Below are 20,691 nucleotides of genomic sequence, written 5' to 3'. Positions count from 1 at the left end.
CTATGTATTTCCCCTTCCCCAGCGCGAAGTAGCGAACCGGATGCTATTACTGCGACAGCAGTTGACGCCTCTATTCTCGATTTGCTATGTCCTCTCTTTCCGTTAGGTGCCGTCGTGCTTATCAGGCCACTTCCTCAACCTGAGCTTCACCTCCGCTATGTGGCGAATAAATAAATAATAAAAAATAACATTTGCCCGCCTCCGCCAAAGGGGATCTGAACCCATGCCCCTGCGGCAATGTGCTGCCGCCAACGACGCCATGGCGCATGCTTGGGGGTTTTGTGCGCCAAGCAGACGCCGAAAGTGGTGGCATCTGTACATCTATTTCTTGGCCGCAACTATCAATAATGTAGCTGACGAAGACGACGCTGTGTGCATCGCAGAGAGGTTGTTCTTGGGAATAACTGATCACTTAGTGCTAAAAGCCTGCCGTCACTTCTCTTCCTTTCGCAGTATGCTCCTCAAATTTCAGTTACAACAGCTGGTTTTAGCTTTATCGACGTCGAATCTGTTGCCACTCGATACCTGTTAATTGGGTTCCATTGACGGGACCAATCTATCAGCCCTCCACAAGTTTCTACATGTGTTCCCAAGGTATCGCTGCTGGGGCTGCTAATCGTGGCGCGCTCTTGTTCTGTGAAATCACATTTAACGGTTACTGTGTCTCCTAATGTTTTATTTAGTTTAATGCGAAACAAATTTTGGCTCATCCCAGGTACGTTGCGGTAGGTAGATAGGCTCCTGTCTCGCCTCGCTTTATAAAAAGAACATTCAAGTGTCCAATGGTGCGATTGGACCTCTGACGCCGAGCATACAAGCCCGATGCTCTAATTGTTACGCCATAATAGCACGCATGTTTCGCTCATGCCAACGCCAACTAGCTCTTTGAAACAATTAGAGCGCGCGTCACGTCACATACCGCACGATAGTACGCTTGCGCACGCGCGCTCTTGTTTCCATTCGGCCACAGACTTGCCACTCGCTTACCACGCTTCCCCTGGCATCACGAGCAGGAGCGCGTTAATTTCTCCCAATCTTTCCTCGTGGCAGCTAACACTTTGAGACGCTGTGTTGGATTGCACCGCCTTCGGAATCGGCCCACGTCGTAACGGAAGAGGTTGTCACGTCTCTTCCCGGCGTTAAAAAAAAAAAATGTAACACCATCGCCGTCATACTATCGTCGTCGGTGTCGTCTTGCTTCTGTGGACACATACAGGCGTCAATCAAACACATATTCTTCCTTTACACAAACACATTGGTTCATCTGGTAACACTTGGAAGAATCCCAAACGGTGTCGGATAGCCAGATACCTGCAAAATGCTTCGCATAATGTCATTTCCCACAGTGTGCGAGGAACTGCATATCTTCGTTTCTGTCTTTCTTTTTTTCTTTCTTCCTTTTCTTCTTTCTTTCTTTCTTTCTTTCTTTCTTTCTTTCTTTCTTTCTTTCTTTCTTTCTTTCTTTCTTTCTTTCTTTCTTTCTTTCTTTCTTTCTTTCTTTCTTTCTTTTCTTCTCTTTTCTGTGAGGGCATGCTCATACAGTTATTGTGTGAGCACAAAGAACGTTTCGGACTTCGACGGTAAAACTATTTCCACAGTGAGAGTCTCCCCCATTCGAAAGGCGCCTCTATGTTTCCAACATGTTTTATTTGTCAACAAGGCATGGTTCTAGCCCAAATATTTGCAAACAAGTCGTCTGCGATTGGCCACAAGTTCGAAAACATGTTACCCAAGGCTTGTGCGTGCGGTCCGGCAGGGCCGCCGACCGTTAACATATGTCAGCGGACAACGTTGGCCAACTCTTTTCAAATAAAAGCATAGAGCGCTAAAAACACCAAAGACGTAGAGAAAGAAACACACACCACACGCGCTCGGTGGCGTGTGTTGGTGGAGTGTGGCGGCGCGTGTTTCTTTCTCTACGTCTTTCGTGTTTTTAGCGCTCTAAGTTTGTATTAATATGCGTTACCAACTAGCCCACCTCCATCCTTTTGCAACTCTTTTTATAGCGTGGCAGCGCCTAAAAATCTGTATTCGGTTGAGATTTCTTGCACAGTACGCTTGTCAACGAGCCGGCACTTGTCGGTTAAACGCCAGATGCCTCGTGCAAACATCTCACAAAATCCCCTGAACGAAGACTGGCACGTACCACAGTCGTAAAATGCGACTTAAAAGGCAACATTGATGTCATATTTTGAAGCTTCATTTTTATTTCTTAGAGCCATTGAAAGTTCAGTGGTAACCGTAGATACACTGTAAAATAATTTATGCCCTTAAAAGTGATAAAGGGTCTAAATGTGTCTACAACTCACACCCTTAGGGTGTGATTTATACAACTGACACGCTAAGGGTGTAAGTTATAGACACATTTACATTCTTTTTCACTTTTAAGGGTGTAAATTATTTTACAGTGTAGTAATGTATAAATCCGGAACATGCACCCTAGTTTCTTATCCCGTGCTATCCCGTTGGCCCGTCCACCATGTCATCCTGAACTACCGCCGCAGTTCTCGTTAGGTCACCGAAGCTAAACAGCATTACATGGGCTCTGTCAGCCTCTAGGAAGGATACAACCAGGGAACGCTAAATTGCGGTGGATCCCCTATTACTGTAAGATAGTTCAGCGCCCGTATTTACAAAAGCTCCTTTACGCACCCTCAGAACGTTTACTCAGTGGCCAGCGTTCGAGCCCGCCTCTAATATATCGATGAGCCTAATAAAGAGACGGTCGCCATGGTAACCGTCTCCATGCAAGGTGCACCCCCCCCCCCCCCCCCCCCACTGGAAAAACATTCCTGGCTACGCCGCTGGCTGTGTGACAGTACACATCTATAAGTGTAATACACTCAAGTACACTGCAGGTACTTTTGCTCCAATAATATTGTCTGTGATGCCAACTTGCGTCAAATTGAAGTTCAAAGTGCAATGGAAGGAAAAGAAGAAAACGGTTGCCAACGAATTAAAACATGATGGTCGGTGCGTTCTGCGCAATGATTCTTATTCGGTTGTTACGATAACTTCACAGTAAAGCCTGCCGGAAAAAAGAAAAGAAGGAATACGACGCGTCGTTTTGTCTCAATGAAACTCAAGGCAGTGCGAGTAGCGGCAAGAGCGCTTTGTTTTATCCCCGATTGGGATGGGACACCGGCAAGCTGGCTGAGAAAAGGTTAACTAAAACGTTAGAGCACGAGCGAGAAGTTCCTGCTCGCTTCGTCATGAAAGCGTACACAAGACATTGCTAGTCGAAGCAACGTCATCGAGTGGCATCAGTCTCCAAAGGCTACACGAACACTCTGTCGCCCTGTAAATCACGCTTTGCTACGGTACGCGCTCTTCCAAGTAGTGCAAAACTTTCTATAAATTGTGCTGCTCGCACGAGCACAATGATCGCCCACTTCACGTTGTGAACATCTTCACTCATTCGACTTATTTCCACGCAGCAAGCACCCGAGTAATTTAAAATGTGCACGCGCCTTTAACTAATTACTGAATCACTCGGCATCCTTGCAACGTGTACCGATAGTAACGCGCGAGATTCAGCATAAAGAAAAGCACATCGCAAATCTCATTCTGGAAGAAACTACGAAAACATAGTAATAATAACTGACGGGTTTAACGTCCCACACTTACAGCTGTGCTCAGTGGAGGGCTCCGGATTAGCTTCGACCACATGGAGTTCTGTAACGTGCATCCAAATATCCGCACATGGCCGTTTTTGTATTCCGCCTCCATAGGAGCACTCGCAACCTGGTACTCAACAGCGCAAAGCCATGGCCACTGTACCACAAAAGCAAATAAATTTCGACGAAATCTGTAATAAAAGACACCAGTTGTATTTATGCGCGGGTGAACACGGCGTCCATTTGTGTCGGGTATCGCATGCGTTGTTTTTTCACGGGTAGATGCCATCACAAGAAATAAGTATAGCTGGCGTCGCTTAAGGGTAAAAACAACTTCAAAATAAAGGCAAAGAAAAATGGCGTGCGCCTTCGTGCGCTTCGGTGTCGGCAATAGTTTTCTCACGGGCTTATCCATGATCGTTTTGGAATACACGGCTAGAAAAGGCCTTAACAAGTGACTGAGCACATACCGGATCACAATGGTCTTCCCGAGAGCAGCGTCACAAGGGCCGTCCTTACAGCCCTCGGACCTGAAAGAGGAAGAAAGGAAAACACCTGGAATCAAGGACCAACGCACTCCGTGACGGCGCTTAAACAAGGCAATGTTACAACTGCACGTCAGCCTCGAAAGCAACTTGAAGTGTACATTCTATCACGCAAGAAAGTGAAGGCCAGTCGGCCGCTGCCGGAAATGGCCCTCCGGCCCTTACTTTTTGCGATAGGCTGTACATCCTGGACATGCTACGCGCGTATACTCAGCTGTGAATCTAGTTCCAGGGGCCGTTTTCGCAACGATCACCACTCGTAAAAGCAAACGTGGGCCAAACGCCATCGCTAATACGTTCGCTGCTATTATTGGCTGGCGCGTCCGTTCTTGAGAACCGCTGTGGACTACGACGGCTTTGTACACACAGAAGCCAGAAGATGCAGGTTAGCCATTGCGCATAGGCACCGTGATGCGATATGAATGGAAGCTTGTTAACTAGACATTGTCCAGTTCGCTAGCTTACACGTGGCGAGGGAGATGGGGAAGTGAAAGAGAGACAGCAGTTCAGATCAACCACACGCACTGGACGAGGCAAAGCCTGTTCACAGCCGCGAACTAAAGTCTGTCGCTTTCAGGTACTGTACAAATAGGGTTCTCTAAAGGATAAATTGGAATGCATTACCGTTTCTAATTAAACTCCAGAAAACTCTCAGATTTATTCAAGAATTGAAATATTTTTGTTACGAGATACACATGTGTCACAATGTACTGTTTAACTCGTTTTTTTGCATCTACTATTCTACTTTACTACGTATATTTGTTTGAATTCTTATTTCTTTTTCTTTTCTCTGTTCGTATACCGGGCTTTGCATTATAATACAGTTACACCCTACATACTGATGTGTATCTATCTTCTAGTTTTTCCGTATTTTAATCTCATTATTATGCATGTTATAATTGCATTTTTCCCTTATCACTGCTGCTGTGTATGTGATCTTGCATGTTTATTAAGTACAGAAGGACCCAATTCAGTCTGGCTGTGAGACCTCCTTCTGTATATTTTGACCTGTAAAATCTCTTGTGAAACAGTAAAAATTTATTTATTTATTTATTTATTTATTTGATTATTTCTTAATACACCGCTCTAGTTAGCGAGGCTGTGGCCATGAAATTGAGGACGTTTACCCCGTCTTTCTTGAGTGCCCAACATATTCTGTAGAAAGTACATTAGCGAACGAACCAGAAAAATTGTACAAGCGCACCTTTGCATATATTCGGGGAGTATTTTGCGTATAGCAAAGTGCTTCGAGCGGCCAGTCGCACGGCAATTTCGCGTGTATTCGCGATCTTCTTTCACGCTCGGAAAAACACTTTTATGTAGCTCGTATTGAGCAACAGAAAGCTGTACCAGGGGTTTTTCATGTAGCTCTACAATTTTCTCATTGACACTTTCAATCAAATATGTTATTTAAGAAATTGATTAATTAATTAAGACTAATTATGAAATTAGGCGGGAAGGAAGAAATAATATTAGTATATCCAAGCGACGACAAACAAGATTACCTTGCCCAGCTACGTGGTATCTGCATATTTTTACATCTTGGTGCATGATAGCTGGGACACTGTGTGTGTGCGTGCGTGCGTGCGTGTTTGTAAGCGGCTCTTAATATGTAGTTGACCGGAGAGGTAAGTTCCGCGATGCAGTATGGTCTGCCATACTTCGAGAGAAGTTTTGTAGGAAGTCCAAGTGGTGGTAAAAGGCACGGACAACCAGATAAGTGTTCAGGGAGCGAAGTTCGAGTTGGGATTGCCACCATCACGAAGGCATTTATGTCGTTGTTTATTTTTTAGAGTGAAATTGCGAGCCAACTGACGGCATTTCTCGTCATATATGGCGACAGCCGAAACGGGAACACATCCTGACGCGTCTGTTTCGTAGGGTAAAACTGTATCGATGGTATGGGAAGGCTTGCGACTACAGACGAGAAAGTACGCATGGAGAAAACCGTGTAGTATTTTTGCGTAGCAGTATCATGTGTGTACGTATAACAAAAAGGAGAATGATGTCCTGGTTTGTATGGTCAGACGAAACGTACTATCGCGCTCAGTATGAGCTACAATGCAAAAGAGCGTGGCAAAGCGGTAAGACGTTGTAGCTCACCCTGAGCGCGACAGTACATCGCGAGAATGTCACCAAGGGTTCGATTGAAACCCTCCGTAAGCCCAGGAGGGTACGCTGCGGTGGTTCGGTGAACAAATGCGGCACTGAGCATGCAGGGCTTCAACCACCTGCGAGAACTAGGGTGGTTGCTTGGGTAGTTGGTAATTCATGATAAAAAATAACGTACAGCGCGAAGGACAAGGACTGCGAGAGACGACATACACAGTGCTGTGCATGTCGTCTCACGCAGTCCTTGTCCTTCGCGCTGTACGTTATTTTTTATCACCTGCGAGAAAAACACGTGGCCTCTATGGCACATCACTTCCCTAGGTGGGCTGTGACGAAGAATGAAACGGTGGGAGCAGAAAAGTATGTAACGTCACTGGCGGTGGCTGCAGGTAGAGCGGCGGTTTCAGCATACCGTGTCATGGTCGACTGCGACTATGATCCCTCGTTTGCCAGTCGATGTTAGCGGCTGCGGCCCGTACAGATCAGTTCTCACATGGCTGAAGGCAGAAGCAGGGCACGCATGCGGCTTTTAATAAACCGGTGGCCGGATGAGGTCGGCATTTGCGGCGTCTACAGTGCGGGCACGAGCGAACAAATTTTTGAACAAAGCTGTAGAGTCTTTACCAGTATAGTAACGATGCCGGAGGCGCTCGTACGTCTTGAACACGCCTGCGTGCGCGCGTTGCGGGTGGGCGTGAAAAGGAGCGCAGATATCGAAACGCAAAGTCCTAGATATGACCAGGCCTAACTTGCCTCCATCGGGCTGGGAGTTGCGTCAACATGAGAGGTCATCCAGATAGGCGAAATGGTCAGCTTAACAGTGCTCGGAACGGGAGATGGGAGATGCAGGCGAGACGAAGAGGAGATACAAAAAAGAAGCGACCCAGGAATCCTTGGACTGTTCTGACGCGAAGGTATCGATGCCAACCGAAGGCACCGCCTCACTTGGCTGGCCTTGTCCGTGCTCTCGCCTTCTTCACTACAGGTTTCTTTAGTGCTACACGTGATCCTGTGCGGTGATCCTGAGTGATGTGAGCATGTGCCTCTTCATTTTTCTGCCGCTCCCTTCCCCGTCCCCCAATCTAGGATAGCAAACCCCATTTCTTTTTGCTAAGGTTTATCTCCCTACTTTTCTCATTTCTTTTCATATATATATATATATATATATATATATATATATATATATATATATATATATATATATATATATATATATATATATATATATATATATATATATATATATATATATATATATATATATAGTCATATAATGAGAAGCCAACAAACACTGACACCAAGTACAACATAGGGGGAATTGCATGTGCTTAATAAATGAAAATAAAGTAAGGATAAATTAATGGAAATTAAAGTGGATGAAAAAACAACTTGCCGCAGGTGGGAACCGAACCCACAACCTTCGCATGTCGCGTGCGATGCTCTACCAATTGAGCTACCGCGGCGGCGTTTCCCCATCCACTTTCTTGGGTATTTATGTGTACTAGTAGAACCCTGGGAGTGTTAGCCAGCGCCCCCACTCACAGACCTTGGCGGCGGACGTGGAACGTCTTTTTTGCCGCAGTCGTCACGAAAACGTGATCTTTTTCGGGTGAAGGCAACTGGTCAATAAACCCACATATGCTACCTGAAGGCATCAATGTTGCCGGATTCGAGACCCTCGTTATGTAATAAACGAGAAGAAAGGGGGTTAACCGAGGGACCCGATAATTATTAGTCATATAATGAGAAGCCAACAAACACTGACACCAAGTACAACATAGGGGGAATTGCATGTGCTTAATAAATGAAAATAAAGTAAGGATAAATTAATGGAAATTAAAGTGGATGAAAAAACAACTTGCCGCAGGTGGGAACCGAACCCACAACCTTCGCATGTCGCGTGCGATGCTCTACCAATTGAGCTACCGCGGCGGCGTTTCCCCATCCACTTTCTTGGGTATTTATGTGTACTAGTAGAACCCTGGGAGTGTTAGCCAGCGCCCCCACTCACAGACCTTGGCGGCGGACGTGGAACGTCTTTTTTGCCGCAGTCGTCACGAAAACGTGATCTTTTTCGGGTGAAGGCAACTGGTCAATAAACCCACATATGCTACCTGAAGGCATCAATGTTGCCGGATTCGAGACCCTCGTTATGTAATAAACGAGAAGAAAGGGGGTTAACCGAGGGACCCGATAATTATTAGTCATATAATGAGAAGCCAACAAACACTGACACCAAGTACAACATAGGGGGAATTGCATGTGCTTAATAAATGAAAATAAAGTAAGGATAAATATATATATATATATATATATATATATATATATATATATATATATATATATATATATATATATATATATATATATATATATATATATATATATATATATATATATATATATATATATATATGTGTGTGTGTGTGTGTTCTGTACACTGTGCATACTGTAGAACTAAGCTGAAACTGAGCTGTGTATTTGTAATAGCAGATCACTGTTAAAGGCAATACCGGAGACCGTGATCTGCGCTCAGCACGTGACCTGCGCTCTCAGCTGCGGCGAGAGTACTGCACATGCGCAGTGAGTGCCGTGGATGGTGCTCAGCTAGTGCCGTCTGCTGCCGCTGTGAGCAAGCAGTTAGCGTAGTTTGTATTTGAAAAGAGCGTATCAGCCAGACGCTACGAAGGCTTCTTCAGGTTACACGCTCCGATGTTCCTTTTAATAATGCACCACTGTGTACCTTCCATCCAAGTTAGTGCCATGGAGAGCACTTTCACCAATGATAAAAAGACTACAAAGTGTATCACGCTCTTGTGTTGCGGCGGAGACGCCACTAACCAATTAGAAATGACTCGGAACGCATCTGCCCAATTGATATTTTTTAACTTTCCGCGAAACACTAGGGTAACAAATATGAAATATAACTATGTTTACTCAAACTCAAACTTAACCCTCTGGTGTTACGGCTATAAAGTTGTCGTTTCACTCTACCACTCGTAATTTATTAGACTAATGAACTAGCGGTGTTTTGTGTTTTCTGTTCTTTTATACTTTAGACACTGTTATAAGATTGCTGTTGTTGCTGTTGCTTAAATTTTCAAGTTCGGTGAATTGTTAAACTCCCCTCTCTAATATTCGTTTTAGCTTGGGGGCACTAGTAAATAAATAAATAAATAAATAAATAAATAAATAAATAAATAAATAAATAAATAAATAAATAAATAAATAAATAAATAAATAAATAAATAAACTGAGCGTTGTGGCAGTCACCTTTTTTTCAATTGAGTCTTGTGAAATCTTATTTAATCTATAAAAGAGAATTTGAGGAGCCGAGGTACTTTTTACTACAATCTATCACCAACAACATACTTAGATAAGAACATAGTAAAGTTCTTTTTTGTTTTACCAGAATACATATACAGCCCTCGTTACCTTTAATAATGCCGGCCGCTCCATGTTTTGCGTTTGCTTCAGTAGTGAAACTGTGACAAATCTGTTACGTTTACAGCAATAACAGCGAGAACGCTTACGATCAGTGCATGGCCATTGAAGAGACGGAGCAAAACACAAGGCAAGACGGGAAAGGTATCACGGGCAAAAGAAAGATCTCTGAGAGAAAGAAAGATGATTTGAGAGAGAGAGAGAGAGATTATTTCGATTGTCTGCACTCCTGAAAGTATAGCGCGCATCCTATTGCAGGCGGTCCAATGTAACTAACGCCAGCAAATTTACACGATTTGACATTCTAATTACATGATTTTGTTCTCACTTTTCTCAGGAAAAAAAAAACAAGATACCCAGGTGCTTAGCAATTATTTCGATTCATTTCAGTTTCCACTACACGTTGTGTTCGCGTCTGTACGATTGCTCTGCTATTATAGGTATAAGCAGAACCACGCAGCGGCGATGCCATGCACAAAGCATTGATCTCTCCCGCCCGAACGCGCATCGGCCAATAAGAACACCCACTACGCAGGGTGCATAGGCGCAGCTTTGCGAACGAGGCGGCCGCGAGATCCCACCGAGCGCTCTCTCCTCCCAGTCGCTAAGCCGAGAAGGGAGAGCGCGCCGTCGATGTCAAGGCGCGCGGCGACGGACACGTCGTCGGAACCATCGGTCTTCGGTGTGTTCGGCGCCAGGGTTCGGTCGGCTTGCCAGCTGTGATAGAATGGCTCCGAAGCGTACCGAAGTCGATGACCCAGAAGCTGACGTCACAGCGTTGCCGCCGGTAGCTAGTAAACAAGCGATTTTCCTTCCAGTTCTCTCCCTTCTCCATCGGTCGCCGGCCGCGTCGCAACGCGCCCCCCGCACCGAGAGCGACGACGGCGCGCGGCCCGCATCGAGCGAGCCGAACGCGTCGCCGAGCAATGCTCGACGGAGGAGAAAACAAGCCTCGGGAACGCTCGACCGCGCCACTCGAGCCCTTAAAGTTTACTACTCTCCCGGTGTATAGGCTGGCCGTCCGACTGCTGCGGCTGAGAGTTACGATTCTGTTCGTAGGTGCTCTCCGGTGCAAGCAGGGGCAAGTCGAGGTTGCTGCTGACGTGGGAACGGCGGATGAGATTCTCACGATTACCGAATATGACGACGACAGTCTTGCTTACCTAAACAATCTTTTTTTTTTTTTTATCCTGCTCGTGAATAACTACGCGCATAATTCGATAGGAGTATACGTGTGACAACACTTCCTGTTCATGAGACAGCTTGCGGCGTATTCGTCTGCCGTTTCATTTTTACGATGGCGGAAACAACAACAACAACAACAACAACAACAACAACAACAACAACAACAACAACAACAACAACAATAACAACAACAATAACAATAACAACAATAACAACAATAACAATAACAACAATAACAATACCAACACCAACAACAATAACAACAACGATAACAACAACAACGATAACAATAATAATACCAATAACAACAATAACAATAATAATACCATTAACAACGATAATAATAATAATACCAATAACAACGATAATAATAATAATAATAATAATAATAATAATAATAATAATAATAATAATAATAATAATAATAATAATAATAATAATAATAATAATAATAATAATAATAATAAGAATAATAATAATAATAATAATAATAATAATAAAAATAATAATAATAACAGCAGCAACAACCACAACAACAACAATAATAATAATATCAGCCCTCGTACAGCTTCTGCCACATCCCGAGAATAGAAAATCAATATGCTTGCTTAGTTGAATTTGATTTCTTCGGGAGAAGAGGAAGAAAGAAAGGGGGGGGAGGGTTAACAAATTATGGGAAAGCCCGTTACTTAACATATTGTTAGGTTTGAGGGGTCTACAGCGTCAAAGAAAATACAATATTGTCCCACCTCGCCCCATCTTCCCTTCTCTCTTTTTCTTTCTCTCGAGCACAAATCCGCCGTTCTTGTGCCACCTTTGCCGGTACGGTAATTTGGCAGCTCAACGAAGGACGCGTTTCTTTTCACCGAACACTTGGGATATAATTTCTGGGAGCTGATGCTTGCGTCAGGATTCCTATCAAGCGGACTTGACTTGAGCACTAATCAGTTTCAGTCCCGCAATAGCAACACGTTCCTTAAATGAATAAATATGTGTTTATTAATGAACATTAGATAAGCAGCTAATAATTCAGGGTCGTTTACCAATTTTACAATCTCCATTGGCACGAATAATGTGCTGCAAAAAAAAAAAAGAAAAACGCATCGTTATATTCAGTGAACTGTTTTCGAGAAAACTGGATCCTCTGCGTTAAAACAGGTGATATATTTCACTATTATTCATTAACGAAAGTATTCAAAGTTATCACGGAAGTTTCTTACCCAGAAACCTCAAGCCGCTGCAGCAAGTTATTCATCACGAACCGACTAGCCCGCAGTACAGTAAATTCTTGTGAATCTCATTTTTCCGTCCGTGCCGTTCTTCATTGACACGTGCAAAGCCATGCCTCCGCTATTGACGGGATTGGCCCCTCGAGGCAACGGTTGATAATAAAAGAAGGATTGAAGATTATATAGATCGTTATACAATATAGCGACCCGGGAGCTATAGCTGACGCCATAGGCTTTCGATTCGCGCCCTCTCTATGCGCTCTAGCGAGATAATTGCCAACGATGACGCAATCACCCCATTTCCGCTCGGTCCACCCACGACACGGCTCAGGCAGTTGGGACATACCTCTGTTTAGAACAGACGCCTCAAAAGAACAGAGATCACAGGCTCGTACCGCCACTCTGGCTGTATAGAACAACCATCGTCTCTCGAACTATCGGCAATAATTTTTTCGACCCTTCTTTAAGCTCCAGCTAACAACGGCCTCTCATGCTGCGATGCAACACTATTTTGCCCCTAGTGGCCGCGTGCGGAACTCTCAAAGAACAATCCGTTCCCCTTTTGGATGAGTGACACACCTTCTTGCAACAGATGCAGGTGTGAGGAGTCCATCCAACATCTGCTCTGCATCTGTCCCCACTATGGCGACCAGCACATTTTACTCCGCACTACCGTTAGACCACCTGGGTTCAAGATGCATTCACGGTGACGAAAGTACTTGAAGCATGGCCGCAAATTGCTCACAAGCCCTGAAAGCAACATGTGCATTACTGCATGCAGTTCCTGAAGTCGACAGACCAAAATGAGTGACCATTGTTTAGACGTACACCTCCGGAGTAAATGACACCTTCGTTATTTTATCTCCTTTCTTTCTTTCTTTTCATCGACAAACTCCATTATCCTTGCATAGGTTAGCAAACCTAACGTGCGCCTGACTGATTTTGCTGCCTTTTCTTCAATTTTCGCTCTCTCTATGAATTAGTAGCAATTCGTGCGTTTCATTGAAATAAACCTTTCTTCATACGCTTCACCGAAAAATGATGTGGTCAGTGAAACGAGAGACTCCAAAGGCAAGAGATAGCAGTTCAACAACCTCAAGAAAGAGAGAGAGAGAGAGAGAGAGAGAGAAAACAGGGCTCATGCTACAGCCAAGGAAAATCAGCGCGCCGTCCTGATTTGCGTCTGTATAGTTAACACTGGCAAATATGTAATTGATCCCTCGTATACAGCCAAACAATGGGATTTGTGGTCGATCGCGCTCTTCCCTGCTTAGCTTCAGATCAAATTCTTGCAGCAAGGCTATGAAATGCGAAATGAAGCAGTAGGGTGAGGTGTTTATTTATTTATTTATTTATTTATTTATTTATTTATTTATTTATACACACTGCGGCCTCAATGCGACTATTGCAGGAGTGTGATGAACAACAAACATGCAAACATTGAGGTTGTAAAAAAATCTGTAGAAGTGTCACCGCTAGAGAGTCAACTGAGTGGACTCTCTAGCGACTTGGTTTATTTAGGCGCATATTCCTATCCGAAATCGCGGAACAAGTACACGTGCCTTGAAGGCGATCGTGAAATATAAAAGCAACGCGTATAGCACAGGACAAGGATATTTATCTAGAAACGTCAGGTACAACCGTGTGAACACAAACTACCGCCTAATTTGCAAATTAAACAAGGACCATCACTGCAAATGAGCGAGAGCACGCTGCCCTAGACTATACGTTTGTAATGTGGGGCATTCTGCAAGACTAACGCTGGTCTTACAGCAAAAGCTTTCACTCCTAGGGAGCTCTTGTTAACCCTGGCAAGCAGTCGTCAGAGAATTCATCCGTTTTATTCGCTTTCCTGGCGAAGACACAGTAAGAGTTCCCATCCCTTCCAGAACCCCTCTTTTCAACTTCCAGATAATTTCAGGGCTTGTTCTAGCGCTCTGCGGTTTACTTTGGAACAGCAAAAATAAATAAGTAAACAAAGGAACTTGGCAGGTTTTACTTGTAGGGGTGCGCGAATGTTCGAAAATTTCTAATAAAGAATCGCACACATTTCCATTCAATTCGGTGTTCGAATCGAAAAGTTAATATTCGAAACACCGAATATTTAATGAATAGTTTTCCAATAATCAGCGCCGACGAGCAAAAAGCGAGGTGTTCAGTCTTCTCGTTTCCTTCCTTGGACTATTCGAATCTAACGTGCAGCCCAGGCTCGTGAACCGTTGTGGGCTCAGCATTGGTCTCGGGCCGATGCTGCTGCTTAGTGCTTGTATGGCCATGATGCTCATGTGCCACCAGTCTGATATTATTATCATAGGATTACAGGCTTGGTTTTTCTGTCGCATTCTACTATGGCGGTTTCTGATGGCCATGCTCTCGGCGATACTGACAATGACGCTGCGGGCATAGTGTAATAAAATATGATTTGACATTATCATCTGGATCCCTAGCCTATGCGGCTAAGCTCGTGACGTTGCCATTTTGCTACATGTTTTGACTATTTTAATGCTCGACTTTTAGTTAGGAGGTGGTGAGAAAACAGCATCTTGAACACTATATAGTCACTCTATATAGCAACTTATTTCAGTGCGCAGTGACAAAGTACCACCAGTACCACCTCGTATACAATGTCCTTTTGTATGGTGTCCCCCCTACACGTACTCAGTGCTTACTCTCTCCATTTCTTCCTCTTTCTATTTCCCTTTCTCCTACCCCAGTGTAGGGTAGCAAACCGGATGCTGTTCTGGTTGACCTCCCTGCCTATCCTATCCCTATTTTCTCTCTTGCTCTTGCTATATAGGAGCGTATCTGAGTGAATAGCGTTCTGGTCTTATTTTGTTGTTGGTTATAATTTCTCAATGTTTCAAGCAAAATTTTGCAGAACTCAAGCACTATTTAACGAATTTGTTCTATTATTCGAAAAGTACTGCATGCATATTCGTATTCCATTCGACGTCACCGCTATTTGATTCGTATTACCCATAGGTTTTAGATTAAACTCTTGAGTTTCCATCAGGGCGACCACGTTTGCTGGGCGCACCACTGTCGATCAAATAAGGCGATATTACCCTACTACTCCCCACATTCGAGGCATAGCAAACGAGGCATTGCAAGTTCCCCTCTGCCACAGTTGTTGAAAGTAGGCGCTCGTGTGTATCGCCTCTTCTGTCCACCTGTCTCGTTCTTGCGCTATTGCTCTTTCGTTCTGTGCCAACAAGCCCAAACTGCTCTCGTCAGCTTCCTGCCTCCGATCGACACTGATAAATTATTGTCTGCAGGGAATTTAAACTACATTTCCTGGACAAGTGGACCGGCTGAAGAAAGCGCGCTTCCCCGTTGCACTACTTTGCGCTGTGGCTGAGTCACTTATGAAAAAAAAGTTTGGAATGCGGGGGACGCAAGTTATGCTTGCAACAACAAAGGTGGGCCAGCGAGCAGAGGGAATAAACTGGAATTATTGCTCAATGTTCAGTGCATGTTGCGCAACCTAAAAATCATCGCGAGTAAACACTGTGGGCACATGGTTCTTTCTGCGTCTCAAAAATGCCCGACTTAGAAGGAAAATCAGTGGAGGTAACAATGCAAATATAGAATGGCGAACCAAACAAGCTAAGCAGTTCAGGTTGTGCGCCGTCGGCTTTCCTTACTGCGTCTTAATGACCTATGACCGAGCACATGCCGGCAAGACAGACGGTGGCCTGAATGATAGAGCACACCGCCTTCCTTACGTGCACCAAAGGCGCTCAACCTGTCCACACATTGCAAAAGGCTGCAAGGTGTCGTCCGCCCTTGCAAGACAACACTGGTTATCCACAGCACAGAGAGACAACGGCAACAGGGAAGTTACGGAGGCGGCTGCGATTTACAGGTTAAGGCCTGATCTGTATTGTGAGCACGCCTGCCATTTTTCGACGAAGAAAGGAAGCTTTATATCTAAACAGCAGACGAAGGCGATTGCCACTGTAACTGCGTTCAGTTTAGTATATTGCGTGCTTTTCATAACGCGTCTTGACGCAATAAGCAGTTTTCTGGCTGTTCGCGTGTGAACTTTGAGACATCACGTTCAAACTGTTTATCATTGCTGATTTATGATTTTGCGTTCAGGACGAGAAAGGAAAACGTAGTGTATTGGCGCGGTTTTAACATTAGTACAGTCTGGAGTGGCCGTTGCGGGGTATCACAGTATCATTAAACTGTAAGTTAACGCTCGTTGTGTCCCGTCTTTCTGATTTGTCATGTCCTTTTGCACTGCCTTAACCATTTAACTAATGTTCCACCAGCTAGCACGCGCTATCGTACTATAGAATCAGAACGGATGCTTGCTAAATATAGGAAAAGTGTGAGCACGACTTTGTTTTCTTCAGCTTTCTTTATTGGCAATTCTGGTGCGTTTCAGATTGTGTCAGGATTAAAAGCAGCGTGTGTAATATTTTACTGAACATCGAAAAGAACAAAAAAAAACACCGATGTATCAGTGTCGGCACCCGGTTCCCGTTCGGCAAAAGAGCAAGAGAGAAAAAGAAATGACGATGTTACGATAATTAAACTGCAGTCGTTGTTGACGAGGCTCGGGGAGCGCTTAACTAGGGCCTCCCGCTGTTACATACCAGCGTCGATTTGACCGATTGCGGATTGTATAGGGAAGTCGGATCCGCGTACACAAGTGGCTTCGCGAAAATCTCACACGAGCCAGGAAGGCACTCGCGTCTCGCGATGGCAAGGCCTCTTATGAAATCGTGGCGAAAGCAAGGCCAAATTTTCCGCTCCCTTGTCCGACTCGTCCCACCAGTTTCGCTAGCGTGAGGAGCGCTGTTAGCGCGCCGCCCTTGAACTCGCGCAAATCCAGGTGGTCGCCCGAAAGGCGCGTCACCGACAGAAGCCGTTCATTCGCGCAAAGAATGCTGTTGTGAAGCGAGCTTCACCGCACAGCGCTCACTTCAGAGGATTCGGCTCCCTCGCGGCCGCGCTCATCGATAGGCATCGCAAGCACAGAAAGCGTGGGGACCATTCGGCGCAGTAAACGACGACCAGCGGAAAAGACCGCGTTCAGCCGCGGCTTATCGCCACTTCGAGCACGAGGATGAATGCGTCGGTGTTCTTGGGGACAACGGCAGGGCCAAATGATCAGGGCCGTGCCTGATAGCTGGGAAGGGCAACTCGATGCAACATCGGTGAGGCCAAGGGAAGACAGCAAATCTAGAGCTACCACGGGCTACTGGCGCATACTCGCAGTTCACTATTACGGACAGGGGTGTTACGAACGTCTAATGCTTTTGTATAAGACGTTCAGATTCTCTTTTGAGTAACATCTCTCCCGAATATGCTGTAATCGCCCACTCTGACAGGGGACCAGCAATATTTCATCCTTACTTCCTGCTAAACGGTCAAAAGCTCCAGAAATATGCCAACAAGGCACGGCATTTTGCTACACTTCTGTGGTAGCCTCCTTGCGCAGAAATACTGAAAAGAATACTTGTACTACCTATTTTTTGTGTGCTTTGTTTCGAAAGCTTTTGTCATTGTTTCATTTCTAAACAGTAGCTAAATATTGGAACGTGTGTGTGTGTGTGTGTGTGTGTGTGTGTGTGTGTGTGTGTGCGCGTGCGTGCGTGTGTGTGTGTGCGTGCGTGTGCGTGTGTGCGTGCGTGCGTGCGTGCGTGCGTGCGTGCGTGCGTGCGTGCGTGCGTGCGTGCGTGCGTGCGTGGGTGCGTGCGTGGGTGGGTGGGTGGGTGGGTGGGTGGGTGGGTGGGTGGGTGGGTGGGCAAGTGGGTGGGTGAACTGAGAACAGTAACCAGCCTTTAACATTCGGTTTGTTGCCTGTTGTTCGGTTAGTTTCGAGTATTCGAGAATTCCAAATAGTTATTTTTTTTTTTAGTCTCACCGTCAGATTCATTAGTGGGGCTGCAGTGATACCAAGGCACAACCGATGCCGAGACAAGAACGACAGTGCGATTGCATCGCGTCACGCACGCCCGTGCGAAGCTGAAAATCAGAGCGAGGTTCCTGGGCATGCGAAGCCGCCTCCCTTATCCTTGAGCCAGAAACTGACTTTGGGGGCAAGGACGGCCCCCCGGCCTGCTATGAGCAAAAGCGGCGCCGCGTAAGCCGGCTGCATTTCACTGAATCTGATGGACATTGTGTCACGCTCTAAGCAAAGCCCAAAAGCGAAAATATACAAAATCTCGTCAAGGATGAAGATACCATCACAGTGTAGCGACATCATATTACGTACATTGCGAAAAAGAGATAGCGCACTTTCAGCGATGCACAAATAAAAGGCAACGTCGATACCATATAGCTCCCCGCTTAATGACTGTCAGCGGAATCGTAACCAAAGCTATTTGTGCGAGCTAGAATAAATGCCCTGGGCGTCAGAAAACTATGCAATGTTCGATGATGACTACAAGAACGTGCGAAAACATTACGGGTCTCTCACACCGCGAGATGATGGACGCCGAGAGCATGTGCTGGCTTCGAAGGTGGCTCTGTTAGTGAAATGTGCTTCAGTCACATCATACGAGAGCACGCAGACCGTCAACGTAGACCGTTTAAATGCGAATAGAAAACGTGAAAGCAGGGCTTTCAACCTACCACCCATTAGGCAACGTGCTATTTCCCTTTCAACGACGTCCACCTCGCACAAATACAATTCTGAGGCAGAAGAGTGCTAATTATTTGGGGTGCAAACCTCGCGTGCAGTTGGGAAATTTAGCGCTTCCAATATTCACCAGGAATTCTACATGTCCCCAGGTATTGACATTAACAATTCACTGTAAAACAGTTAATTGGGGAAACTTTACTCGCATGTACCGCTTAAGACGTAACCTAGCAAATAACGTCTTGCTTCATATTACGAGAACGAGAGAGAAAAGCTCCGAGTAGTGCGTGTCCTCAAGATCGTTACCGAGAACGACGTCGCATGGCGATAGCGGATGCATTTATTTCTCGTGGAACTTTGCCAAAGTCCACTACAACCACAGACCGCATGCATAGGTCGCCGGCCAGTCCTATACCTACAATTAGTACTGGACGGCGACGCCTGCAATCGTGTGGGGTGCTTCAAGAATATCTTAAAGCATCTTACATGCCTATAGGTATGGAAAATACTTCAAGATATTCGCCAACAAATAAATAGAAAAGTCGGCCAACTTTCGTCATTTTAGTGGTTCTGAAGGAAGTGGTTAAATCACCACATTTATAACAAAGTTTTACCATACAAAAGCTCGGTTCACATAATCACCTGGCTTTGTATATACTGCTGTCAGCGCGGATTTCATTCCCGGCCGTGGCTGCTGCCTACCGAAGCGGGTGGAATGCAAAAGCGCTCGCGTACCAACAATGGACCCCTGCTGGTCAAACTTAATCCGGATCCGCCCACTGCGGCGTCTCTCAAAGCCCGCGTTCCTTTAAGACGTTAACCTGCATAAATCAGTGTTTCAAAAGATAGCTCCAGATAGGACTGTTCGTAATAAAAGACAGTAATGCTTACAGAAACACCTCGGCTGGTAGCCGACGAGCGTGGGTCATTCGGCAGCGAATGACTCCACTCTAGTGACGTCTCACGGGTTTGCCATTGCGAATAAAATGAGTTTCAGAAGTGGACAGCGACAGATTCGACAGTTTTAGCCGAGCGTCACTCGCGGTCGGCTCCGTTGACATTTCACGCGCTCTGGCGCTGCATAGCACTGGGTCGATCTCACGTTTTTGACAAGCGCGCGTCCTGTAGAGACATACGCGCCGCGCGGTCACCTTGGCTATAAAACGGCAAAGACGCCAAGTGGACACGCTGCCGCGCACCGCTCAATCGGTTCGGCAGCGGAGCGACCGGCAACGTTCTGCTTTTCTTTCCCTGCCGGCTCGAGCGCTGTGCCCACGCTAGCGCCCGCTCAGCCGCTGTGTGCAAATTGCCACGATGCACGGTTTTGAGCGGAGCGCACAGTAGACACTCAACTGAGACTGTCTATTATTTATTTATTTATTTTATTTATTCATTTTCAATACTGCCAGTCTTTTTCCGCGCCCATAGCAGGTGGGCGTACAGATTGTACATGCAGGTATAATAATTTATCAGTGCCACGCGGCAGAACAAACAGGAATCCAATGCAGTGACAGTCACCACAAAGGTATAAGAGCTAAAGGTACACACAATATCTTTTCATAATGATAATTAGGAATGAATGCCGAGTTAAATTTTATGAACAACACACTTGTACAGGACAGCCATCTCCAGGACAACCGGCACACATATTTCTACTTCAGCGATACAGAAAAAAGAAAATGTTACTAATATATGGCGCGTTCGGCAAATGTTTATTGGTGAAAGATTAGTATGCAGGATTCTATGTGAAATCGGGAGCAGATTGTATGCAGGATTCTATGTCAAATTGGGAGCAGATTGTTCATTGTTCATATGCTTCATACGAGGCATTTGGGTAATTTTTAACAACGCAGTAGGCGCATTATTCATGCCGGCGGACATGAGTAATTATGCGATAATCATTCATTGTTTTTAACTACTCAATGGTCTAAAATTCAGTAATAAACATTTCACATCACTACTTT

The 20,691-nt window shown here is 45.2% G+C and overlaps 1 protein-coding gene across 3 annotated transcripts in view; it reads right to left on the bottom strand.

Moving 5' to 3' along the window:
- LOC139051877 (E3 ubiquitin-protein ligase MARCHF8-like) overlaps positions 1 to 20,691 on the bottom strand; it is a 239,966-nt gene that overhangs the window by 80,299 nt on the left and 138,976 nt on the right. For 2 of the 3 annotated variants that reach the window (XM_070528914.1, XM_070528916.1), the window contains exons 2-3: positions 4,088 to 4,147; positions 3,628 to 3,808 (exon numbers count right to left, since the gene is read on the bottom strand). The exons of the other annotated variant lie outside the window; for it this stretch is intronic. In XM_070528914.1, the coding sequence (XP_070385015.1) occupies positions 3,628 to 3,808; positions 4,088 to 4,147 (241 nt within the window). The remainder of the gene's footprint in view (positions 1 to 3,627; positions 3,809 to 4,087; positions 4,148 to 20,691) is intronic. 3 annotated transcript variants of the gene reach the window in all.

The sequence above is a fragment of the Dermacentor albipictus genome, chromosome 1, assembly GCF_038994185.2.
Source record: "Dermacentor albipictus isolate Rhodes 1998 colony chromosome 1, USDA_Dalb.pri_finalv2, whole genome shotgun sequence".
In the NCBI taxonomy this organism is placed as follows: Eukaryota; Metazoa; Arthropoda; class Arachnida; order Ixodida; family Ixodidae; genus Dermacentor; species Dermacentor albipictus.
The sequence above is the reverse complement of the archived record's forward strand: the minus strand, read 5'-3'. Positions and strand labels throughout refer to the sequence as shown.